Source organism: Rhinatrema bivittatum, chromosome 18 (assembly GCF_901001135.1).
Source record: "Rhinatrema bivittatum chromosome 18, aRhiBiv1.1, whole genome shotgun sequence".
NCBI classification, from domain to species: domain Eukaryota; kingdom Metazoa; phylum Chordata; class Amphibia; order Gymnophiona; family Rhinatrematidae; genus Rhinatrema; species Rhinatrema bivittatum.
Window position 1 is genome coordinate 44,936,191 of NC_042632.1, and position 12,047 is coordinate 44,948,237.

General features: G+C 43.1%; 1 protein-coding gene across 3 annotated transcripts in view; it reads right to left on the reverse strand.

Moving 5' to 3' along the window:
• Nucleotides 1-10,272, reverse strand: part of MYOT (myotilin) — a 28,887-nt gene extending 18,615 nt beyond the window's left edge. Inside the window, exons 1-2 of one of the 3 annotated variants that reach the window (XM_029583700.1) lie at nt 10,153-10,272; nt 8,526-8,755 (exon numbers count right to left, since the gene is read on the reverse strand). In XM_029583700.1, coding sequence (XP_029439560.1) covers nt 8,526-8,692 — 167 coding nt within the window. In that variant the 5' untranslated portion in view covers nt 8,693-8,755; nt 10,153-10,272. Of the gene's footprint in view, nt 1-901; nt 1,000-8,525; nt 8,801-10,152 lie in introns of those variants that run through there. The other 2 variants (XM_029583699.1, XM_029583701.1) reach the window with 2 other exon arrangements.
• Between the last annotated feature and the right edge of the window lie 1,775 nt (nt 10,273-12,047).

Below are 12,047 nucleotides of genomic sequence, written 5' to 3' on the forward strand. Positions count from 1 at the left end.
TTTCACAAAAAAAAAAGAAAGAATGGGATCTATGCAGACAAACAGGGACCAGTCAGACTTATTCCAGCTCTGAGCTAAAGTAGACAGTCAGGGCAGAGGGTCCGGACAGCCAAATAATAACCACATCTCAAGGTCAGCGAGTGAGTCTTTGGTGGGTGGGAAAGGAGCCTGTGGGCAGGTCCCGCCTCGCGCTTGATCCAAATATCTGGGGAACTGCATTGTAGGGAGTTTGAAAAGGCAGAATAGCTGCGGAATATCATGCCAGAAGATATTGGGGTAAAACCTGCTACTCAACTGCTATTTGCTTCTCTGGGGCCTGAACTGCTGGCAGTGAATCAAATCCACAGGGTTTAATCTCCCAACAGTCATTTTCTAATACATTTTGCATTATTGATTTCAAAAATACCTACAAAACCTGAATGTAATCTGCTTTGAGGTCCCTGGAAAAGTGGAATATAACTACAACAAATAAATATATTCTTTCAACAGAAACTTGAGTTGCTATTAGCAAGGTGCTATTTTGCCAGTTTTAATTTTTTGTTTTTTGCAAATATGAATTAAAATGTTTTTCCTCCCACCCTGGAAAGCACATGGAAAATCACGAGGGAATATCCAACGCCACTTTATTCTCTCTCTCTCTCTTTCTATACACACACACACACACACACACACATAAATGCAATGGTAAAAATACTACAAACAATATATCTTTATCAATACTTTTCCTATTTTTCCTCCCACCCTGCCATCATGCATCTGTCTGCCTACAGTCACGTGCAAGCTATCATATACCACCTAAATTAACAAACCTGCGCTTTCCTAGTACAAGTTTCCAAAAGGAAAAGATTTTAAGATTAAAAGAGCAGTAACCAGGAAAAACCATCTGACTGGCAGAGTTTACCTCTGATCCTAGTTCTTCATTGGACTGTGAGCAGAAGCCTTTCACGAACTGCAGTCAGAGTGGCAGCTCGCTTTAGTGTTATAAGAGCAAGGACTTTTATCTTGTGCCAGTGAATGACATCTTCTGTAGGCACCGGCCCCGCCTACGGAGGTCGGCACATCAAAATAAAAGTCTCTAGCCAAACGTGCTAACAGCTGCAGCTCAAAAGACTATGGAGCCAGAGTCATGTCACAGCCTTTATTAAACACATCGTAGATCTGCATTGCTTTAATGTGCTTGGCCCAGCTCTTTATCCCAGCGATATGGCTGCCTTATACTGGTAGACACACTAACAGCATTCACAGGTTGCCTGCTTATTTTTGCAATCCTGTTAACCCAAAAGAATCAGAGATATTCAATTTTAGCAAATCTTTCTTACTGGAGCATCACTTCCTGAATTAAATATAAGCACAGAAAATACATATATATATATTTATTTAACGCGTTTTATATACCGTCGTTCGGTTTCGCCATCACAACGGTTTACTTCGATTGGAAGTAGAGAAGCTGATAGGTTACTGTGCTGGGGATGCTCATATTTTGCTATGATGTGTTCTTTTCCCTGCCAGTTTATTCAATTCAGTGCTAAGCTTTAGCATTTCTCCAGCACACTGTGTCCCACCTTCATTTCACCTCATTGGCTGTGAATTAAATTAATCCATCCATTTTTTTTTGCCTGCCTTTCCAAATAATGCTCAAGGTGGCTAACAGCATTATGCATGTTTCGGGTACAATAAGTCCCTGCCTCAAAGCGTTTATGTTATAAGTGGGTACCTAAGGCGACTGGAGATAAAGTGACTCACCAAAGTCACAGGGAGTTGTCAGTGGAGGAAGTGGGATTTGAACCCTGGTTTCGCTGGTTCTCAGCCCATTCCTCTAAGCACTAGATAAGGAAGAAGGCATGTGGAGAGCCACTGAGATGTCATTCAAAGCCTAACCTGCTTATGAAAGCATGCATACAACTTCTAGTATTATTATATTATATATTATTATATTATAAAATAATCTGTACATTTTCTGGTCAAGTGGAGCGTGCTCCTTTGACATTTTCTGTCTACTTGCCAACAACAACAAAAAAATAGTAAACAAATGTTTTTTTACTGAATCTTGCTTTTCTAATCTTTTCAGCAACCTGTAGCATATGGATATTTACATTAGCGTTTGAATAAAATGTCAGACTGTAAAGATTATGATGACTGCAGTGCACATTCAGACTGCATAACCCTGCCCTTCACAGTCTCTGCCTTAGTCGGCCGCTAGGCGTCACCGCACGTTCTTCACGCAGTAGCTCACGTGTGCTATTCCCGCGCTCTAAGGGCTGATGCAACAAGCCGTGCTGACCTTAGCGCAAGTTTAACCTGTGTTGTAGCACAGATTTTGTTTCCACGCAGACTTAAAACCTGGAATATAATATTTTTTCATAGAAAAGAAGGCCCACTAAAACCCAGTTTAAAACCAGTGCCAGGATTGGTGTAAGTACATGCTAATCCCATGCAAATGAGGGTATTAGCTATTACCATACAATACGGGGGGGGGGGGTATGTTAGAGGGGAGTCTGCTTAGTGCACCTGTTTTAATGCTGAAAATTTAACTTTTGGATCTGAAATAGAGCAACAGTCACATTTCTGGTGGCCAATGTTATTCTACTGCTGTGCCTGTGTCATAGTGTTGAGCTGCTTCTACCACACTGGGCACAGCAATAGAAACATCGACCACCAGAAATGTGAGACACACGCACGCACAAGGGGAGGGAGGAGAGGGCTACAGACTGGAGAGTCCAAGAGAGCGGAGGAATGTGAACAGGGGAGGCGGGGAAGGAGTGCATGCACACATGCTCCCGAACCCACTCCCTTCCACACCACCACTTCCCCCTGCACCCCCCCCCCCAAATCTTCAGCACGCACCCCTCCCCTACACACAGGGGTGAGGAGGGGGGGGGATGACAGCGTGTGAGGGAAGAGTGCCCCCGCCTATATACACCCGGACGCTCCTATCTCTTCCACATACACCCCCTAGCCCCATCCCTCCCCAATCACTGAGAGGGCTAATGGGTGGTCTCTCCTGAGTTTTGCTGAGCGGGATTCCCTTGGAATCTGACCTTTTGAAATGCTGGAGAAGGTGTCAGGGCAGGGGTCAGAGTTCCCAGAGAAGTGGCAGATAGAGTGTCAGTGATAATATTTCTAGGAAGCCGGCAACCCCCTGCCACCTGCCTTCTCTAGCACCTGCCCCCCCACTGACGAAATGGGAGATGGGTGAATGGTGGGGGTCTGTGTGTGGTGTACTCGCACCCCTCCCGTGCAGCCTTCCTCCCTCTCCCCTTCCATTTCCCCTATCCCTCTCCTCCTTCTGTCCCGTCATTCCCCATTCTACCCTCCTCTCCTTCCCTTCCTGTCTTCTTCCTTGCCCTCCCACTCTCATACTCTCTTTCCTTCCCTCTTCCCTTCCTCCTGTCACTCACACCCCTTCCTTTGCCCAAATGGCCTTGGATGCGATATTGAGCCCAAGCTGGGATGCACAGCACCAACGTGGGTAATGTCATGTTCTAGGTGCCTGCCCAAGAGAGCTTATACTTTGATTTTACTTGCCATGTCTTGCAAGGCCCAAAGTCACTTGCAAGGCCATTGTGGCATGGAATAGCAAGTAAAACTGAAGCATAAGCTCTCTGAGTGAGGCACCTAAAGCTGAACAGTATGTACTGTACTGTGGCACCATGGACTTGCATGTGAGATTGGCATTGTGCATGCCAACCTGGGTGTAATCTCGCATTCAAGGCCGTTTTGGCAGAGCATGCCAAGTAACATCAAAGGAATAAGCTCTCTGGGGTGATCACCTACAGCCAAAACAGAACTGGTGCCCACCTCAGAGAGCTCACACTTTGATTTCACTTGGCATGCCTTGTCAAAATGGCCTTGAATGTGAGATTATACCCAAGTTGGGAAAAACAGTGCAAGCCTTGCATGAAAGGCCATTTCAGTCACACTCCATCCAACTTCTGTTCCCCCTTACACCTGATTTTCAAACACCTTTCTGCATTGGTGGGGATTTTCACACGTTTTTAGTGCTTTTAGAAGTAAAATTTAAGACACGTGCGCGGGTGCATATGGATGCGCCGATTTTATAACATACATGCGTATATGCGCACATGTTATAAAATTGGCTATCCACGTGTACGTGTGCACATGACTGCCGTCTCGAGCACAAATGTTAGTAGGTACTCGTGGCGACGCAATAGGCCTTTTTTCCAGTTTGCCCCAGTAAAGGAGAGGACTTCCTAAACCCCCTAGCCAACTTGCCTCCCTTTTACCCTATTAGCCCCAAGCCTTAAAACCCCGCTGACTAGCCTAGGGTTTTTTGTCACACGACTTACACGCCATCCATAGCAGAAGTAAAGTTACACGGTAGGGGACCCCAGCACGTGCTTGTATGTGTAACTGACTTCATGGTGCAGTCCTGGCCCCGCCCAGACCATGCCCCGCCCAGTCCACGCTCCGCCTCCTTTTCAGAAAACATTTTATGCGCAAACCAGGAGATAGATACGTGCGTGGCCGCGGGCCTTTTAAAATCTGCGTGGCACGTGTGGATCCGGGTCAGGCGTGTATCTCCCGGTTTTGGCGCGTGCAAGCCTATGAAAATCGACCAGTTAGTGTGTGTGTGTGTGGGGGGGGGGTTTCCTCTTGCTCTTATTTGCGTGGGGTCGGCTTACTGCATCCTGAAATACCACGGGTTTCTTGCACGCGAGAAAAGTAAAACCTGCACTAAAAATCAGCATGGGTTAATTTAAATCGGCCCCTAAGGGGCTTCCCTTCGCTTTTGTGTTTTACCTTTTCTTACCCATCTGCTGTTTGAACAACCTCCCACTCGACAACCCTGAAACTCCCATCCTATCTATCTTCAAGAGACATCGAAAATCACAGGTATTTGCACCGGTCTGTGCCAGTGCCTAGTCCCTTTGATTTCTTCTTCTCTTTCTCCAGTACTCCAAGGACCACGTGCTTTTCTCGTCTTCGTTTTGAAATGCTGCAAAGCAAATGACTTTGAAAATGACCTTCATAAATATTAAATCTTATATTCTAATATAAGAAAAGAACTTTGAAAACAGATGCCATCGTCTGTTTTCTAGGTGTGGTGTTATTACTTGGGAAATTTTTTTTGTTTCCTACAGCAAAAGAGGCTTGGCTCATCCGTGCAGATGCCCACCAATATTTGACATTATTGATACTATCTCAACTATGGTTGCGTAATCTAAACATGTAAATCAGGGGCTGATCAGGTGTTGATGTTTGAGTGAGAGAGAGTGAAAGTTGCTTATTCTGGGCTTCACTGCAACAGCTGGAAATAAAAAAAGGAGTCCATCTTTCATTGGTCAATAAACAGCGGAGTCAACCTTTGAGCTGAAAGATCTGAAAGACATTCATCTCCGAAATTTCAGCGTTGGCTGACTTTGAACATCAAACTGAAACGGAAGAACAAAGCAGAGGGTAAATAGCATCACTTGGGGGGGGGGGGGGGGGAGAACTGACGGCACCAAGTCAATTAAAGCATTGTTGGTAAACTGAAAAGCTTTGTGTTGAGGGTTTGACAATCTTGTATGAGCACTAAGCCAAGGGCTGTAAAATGCCGGGAAAGGTTGGAGTCCAGTTGATTTGGTTTTCCTGGTTTTGACATCTGTTGAACAGATTGATCAAAACCTATATGTGATAGAGTAATTCTGAATGTGTTATAGAAAAACCTTGATAGGTCACAGGTATGACCTTTAGGCTGGTAAGATTTTAGTATTAAACAGAAAGGTTACATGCATTGCACACATGTCTTCTGTGAAAGTGTCTCATAGCCAAATGAAGGGACCTTATTACTGGCAAATGCTTGCATCCTCATCTGTTTGCTAGCTTTACAAAATGCTTCATTTCTATACCACTGCTTGGCTAGTTTTCTTTTATCTAGTTTTATTTTTGGCGGGCTAAGATAGCCCCTCCACTTTTCAAAGTTCTACCTTTCTGATTTTCTCAAATACGATTGTTTATGTTGGAACAGGAAGTCCAGTTTCAGAGAAATGCAAAATAATTAAAAGCGTGATCATGGCAGATTCAGTCCTTTAAAGCTCTGTGCACCTCGGAAAGCCACCTCTGCAGTCAGATTAGAGATTGCCCCCGCTTCCACCCCCTTCCCAGTAAATCCTGTTAACTACTATGAAATAACAGAGAGAGAGAGAGATTTTATTTAACAGTGATGTCAGTGCATTATCTTTCTTAAGTGTAGCCCTGGTGAAATTACTCTCCTCTCTGGACCTGTCTGACACCTGTAGTGATCAAAGGAAGCAGACAGGAGGAGTCAGGATGAAGACGCTGCCTGCTGTGATTTCAGTGAATTATAATAGTGAGGTGAGAGAGTGTGTGCCCTGTATTCACATGAGATCACTGTTTTAACAACTGGGCCCTCTCCATCTCAGCTGGAGTTTCATAAAACATTAAAAATAAGTCTTTTTTTTTTTTCTTTTTCTCTGTTTAGAGTAATTCTGCTCTTCCCTTCCTCAGTTCCCAGGATGAAGGGAATGAGCCACGAAGACTACAGCAGAATTGTATTTATTTATTTTGTTTTTAAGATTGGAAGTGAGCACAGTCATGCCAATGGGCCTGTGGTACTGGAAACTGCATTCGTTTAAAGCATAATAAATCCCATCTCCTTACTGTGAGTTTGTAAGAGCGGGGAGCCGGCTCGGGAATTTCGGGCCTGTGATAGTATGAGACGCCACCTTTTTATGAGCATGAGACGCCACCTTTTTATGAGCATATCAAAACTAATTTTTTTTTTTTTTTTTTTTAAAGGGGGGCGGTGTCCAAAATCACAGCCTCCTAGGGCAAATGAATACAATGCTTTTTTACAACAAAAATTTCTGGGGGAAACTCCTCCATTAATGTAAAACTGGAATATGTTTTCTTCAAATGAAGTCCACCAGAATGTTGTGAAACCACAGGATTTTGTTGAACCTCCACCCGCCCTTCCTCCACCAACTGATTGAAATCCCCGGGGAGGAAAACCCGATCCCAGCGAGGACAGTGCAGTACTTTCTAGATTGATTTTCAGAAATGTCGTCATGAGTATTCTGAGGGTATGCATTAGACATATGCATGTACCTTACTTTTTTAAAACCTATGCATAGGAGATGGCATGATTTCACTTAATTTACTAACTTATAGCTCAACTTTCTAGTAAAAAAAAAAAAAAAAATGCTACCAAAGTGGCTAACAACGATTTAAGAAATACAATGAAAACTTAAACCAATTCAATCCAAAAAAAAATACAAAGTTACAAAAAGACCCAAAATAATAACATCAGATATATTCCTAACTACAATAGCATAATATTAATCTAAAAATCATAACCCAATAATAAAATCAGATATATCCCTAACTACAGTAGCATAGTATTCATTTCAAAATTATAACCCAATAATAAAAGGGGCTCAATGCATTATTTAAAACAACACAGCCCAAAATACCATTAACATAAAACTAATAAATAATCTTTATAGTACAACAGTTTTGAATTCCTTTGTCAATTCATTGAACCATCTAGGCCTTGTATCTTTTAGATAAATACAAACACAAATCTAGATTAAGGCCTAGGTTTAGCAGGAACATTGCAAGCCTGCTTCTCACTTCTCTGCCAAATAACTCAGGGACCTGGACGGTGGGGGTACCATCAAGGCACCTGACTTAGCACTCCTGTTTTGCCTCAAAGATACCTCCTCATTTAGCTGCATAACAACACCATTTTGAAATTCATTTTAGGTGGACAGCCTGCATCTGAAAATCAGCTTTGTTTTGTGCGGGCATTAACATATGCGTGCAATTTTGCGGTTAGGTATCCTTTTGAAAACGTATCCCAAAACCTATGGGTTACTTAAGATACATATTTGGCTTTATTCTCTGTACCTAACAAACATCACATAATGACCCGTGCGACGTTGCATTTTAGAAAAATCAAAACACGGTAGGAGTCTTGAGCAACATTTAGCTCATAAAATATCTCCATGCAATCTTTTTCAGTTGGAAGGAAGTTTTCCTGAACGCATTTTGTTTTGTGCTAGACATTATTTCAGTAAGCAGAGTGTCCATTTAAAGTGGGTCAGTCGTACCTTGAGTTAAGCAGCTCTCTTAAAACTGAAATATTAAACTTTTTGTGCAAAATGTTCCAGCATCTCTGACAAATACTTCTGGAATTCATCTTTTCTAGGGAGTTTTAACACCATGTCAGACTGCCAGGTGATTTAAATCAATTTAGTATAATCCCCCTGAGAGAACTACAATTAACACATTCTTAATCACGTCTCATCTCCTCTAAGGATTCTGATTATTTGTGTTATGCAGCCAAGTTGCTGTCACTGTTGTGAGCCCTTCTAGGCCAAAGAAAACAGTGGAAAAATAAGGGAATCGTCTGCCCTCCCTGGCTGAAATAATCTGCCACGAATTCCTGGCATCTTCGGCTATGGTTTACATTTAATTCTCACCTACCATAAGACTGATTTCCGAGACTGAAAAACAGATGAAAAGATGTTAATTTGGAACCAAAGTCAGGACGGCCTTACCAGACAGATGAGGACGCCGGCTGGGCTGAATTTTCATATAAACCTTCAAAGTCTTCAAGTGCTTCAAAGTCATAATCGTCCATGCTAGGACTCAGGTACTCAGCTAGGTTGTCCAGATCTGGAAGCTGCTGTAGTGCGCTTGATGTCTGTCTGGCAGCCGCGTACATTTCCTGTTCAACGTTTTGACTTCTGTTGGGGGAAAAGCATCCCTTTGGCAGTCTCCTGAGTAACTGGCAAACACGGAACAGTCTCAAAGTCGTTTGGCACTTTGGGTTCTGAAACGTGAAAGTGACTGTTTTAGCACACAACCACTGAGACTGGGCCATAGACAGAACTTTGCAAAATGATATTGAAATGCAGAAAGACAATCTAATATTATGCACTGCTGCACTACATAGCACTATATTGGGGCCAATATTCAAAAAAAGAGCTGAGTTCATAAACTAAGGCTCCTAAGTTAGGCTCCAATTTTCAGCCTTTCTTAGAAGCCAGGAATGGTAACTTTTTAAAATGAGCCCGCATACACCCACATAAGCGCGAATGTGGGTGCGAGCACTCATACGCTGGAATTTTGAACCATGTGTGCACTATTTAAAATAAGCCTAGCACGCATATGCATGCCCCCAATTTGAAGCGGTTACGTGAGGAAACGTTATTTGCGTATCTTTCCTTAGGACTCGTCAGCTTTTACTGGCACAAGTAAGCACATTTTAAAACATGCGTGCGTAAGGGAAATAACCAGTTTGTACCTATTAGTCCACCAGTTTACCCAGTCTGTCTCTAGGTCATCAAGAACCCTCTGGTTCTTCAGTCTGCACCCCCCCCCCCCACCTTACCCAGACCCCTCGCTCAGTTTTTGGCTTTAGCGAGTTTTATTCCGACTTACACCCCATGCATATTCATTAGGGATATCCTGAAAATCTGACTGGTGAGGAGGGGCCCACAGACCATTTTTGAATATCACTGGCTTAATACCTGAGACTCCAAAATGTAAAAGCCCTTAACGCATCAGGCCCCATGCGAACGCCTATGAAAATGACCATAGCTGGCTTCTCCACATTTTGAATGTGAAGGAATTGCATGCGCTTGCCAGTGACCATCAGCTTCTGGGAAGGAAGAGCCAGCTAGAGCTCTTTAAATTCTGCGTCCTGTCATTTCAAAACTCCGGCTCTTAGATTTTTCGGATGTTTCCAAACATGAAGGGCTAAGCCACGTCCTTTGATACTGCACATAAAGCAGTACAAATAAAAAATATATATATTTTCATATTTTAACCTATTTTAAAATTAAAGATTCATAAAAAATAAAAATTGCATGTCATTATGAGATAGTCCAATCTTGTAATTCCCATTTCTATGCATTTTGCAAGCTAGGAAGCCCAGGACTGCATTGGTATATGAATTTCAAAGGCAGGATTGGGGGTCACAATGCCATGGCAGGAGTCTGGTGGCAGTCAGACCTGAGATGGTTTCCTTGCTGAAAATGAATTAAAACCGCTGATTTACTGATGCCTGGTTTCACAGCTTTCGAGCTGTAGATAGAGCATTGCTGAGCTAAGTCTCTGGTGGGGAAGGGACTGAGGTTGTATCTCCTTCACATGGATGGACAGCATTGTATTAATCGTTACCTGGGTAAACCAAAAGGTGTGCGCTGGATGCTACTGCACCGTATTCATTCTCAGCAATGCATTTAAATAGTCCAGAATCTTCCGGAAACGCCTCCGTAATGACTAAGGTACAAACTTCCTCTAAAATAAAAAAAATAATTAGGAATGTTGGGCTTGTCTGTAGTATACATAATGTAAAAATGTTCTGCATGACAACCAAATTTTCCATATATTGTGTGCACTCATTTCGGCTCTGCACGGTATTCATGGGTGCCACAGAGTATTGAGAAAAGAAGCAAGGAGCCACAGGGGTGGAGCCTGATGCCGACGGGATGAATGAGGGGACCTGGTTTAAGCTCTCGATAGCAGGAAATTGCTCAATGATTTATTTTTTTCCATTAGAAAAATCAAAATAAAGCAAAACTGATTGATGGCAGAGGGTCCTGGATCCAGCAGAGAAGGAGCCCGCCTTACCTGCCTCCTAAGGCTGAAAAGTGGCATGTAAAAAAACAATTAGGCCACGACGACTTTATTTTTTTTTTTTTGGACTAAGCCAAGGGAGGACGTGAACATCTTGCTCACGCAGGGATTCTCTAGCACTTTTCAGTTATGGATGGAGGCCATTTTGGACAGGGAGGTGTCAGGCCCAGGCTCCACCTTTCCCCCAAGTTTGGACCTGATCAGTTGTCTTCTATGGGAATTATCACGCAGCCAGGCAGACAGCCCTCGTTGAAAAGTGCTAAAAATACTACTGTAAGGTTGATAATATGCAAAGATCAATAAACTCCATGTTCAATGATTGTTACCGGTATATTTTCAGAAAATTCATTGCATGGATTAAAGATGTGAAAGAAGAAAAACACAATTGTGGTGTTTTTTTCAGGGTTGGCTTTTTAAGTTGATGTAATAATACAAAGACAGTTTCCTCCTGGTTTGCAGTTTTGAGTTAATTGGCTGTTTTGTATTGTATGCATGCAGTGCTGCCCAATCAAAAGACTCGACGTTCCTGCTGCCGGGCAATGCCGCCGTTGTCACTTGGTTTGCACGCAAAGTGCGAGGAAGTCCTATGGGATTCCCCATGGCACCTGCCTGCCCTGCACAGTTCAAACCGAGTGACAGCTGCAGCGCGCCTGGCAGTAGGTACGGGGGCAGCAAATTCCCAAGCTGCCCGCATACCAACTCCGGGGGTGGACAACTCCGGTCCTCAAGAGCCACGAACAGACCTGGCTTTCAGGATACCCATAGTTGAATATGCATGAGGTAGATTTACATGCAAATGGAGGCGGTGTATGCAAATTTATCTCGTGCATATTCAGTGTGGATATTCCATTATGCTTCGCATCTGTTCATTTCCCTGAAGCAGGCTGATGTCTAGTGAAAGCCTTGAGCTAAAGATGGGATATATCAAGACGTGCAACAGTGTAGGCCCAACTGACTTGCAGGCTTGTGGGCCAAAATACGGCAATGCAAATTAGAATCATTAAATCTTTCGCTATGACTCCTGAGGATCACTGTTAGGGAACTGCTCTGTGTCCAGTACCCAGAAGCTCAGGGCTACCTGGTAAAAGCTGATGAACATTAAGACTTGTGTCATGTCATGTGTTCATCTCCTTCATACTGAATGATTTTCTACTTTCGTTTTTAACGTTAAAAAAAAAAAAATTAGGGCTGACTTTGTTGTATAAAGGTGAAAAAAAAGAGGCAGGTTTCTTGATCTCCCACCCTCCTGTACCCCCGATGATTCTCTGAAAAGTTTCACAACATTACCAGGAAATTGGGATGAAAGAAAAATGAACTCACCAGGGACGGCCGATAGACAACCTTCTGGAACACAGGCAGGGGAATAAAGAGAAAACATATTAGATGCTGAGAAAGGGGAGATTGTAAGCATCCTGCAAACGAAATGAATGGTTCAG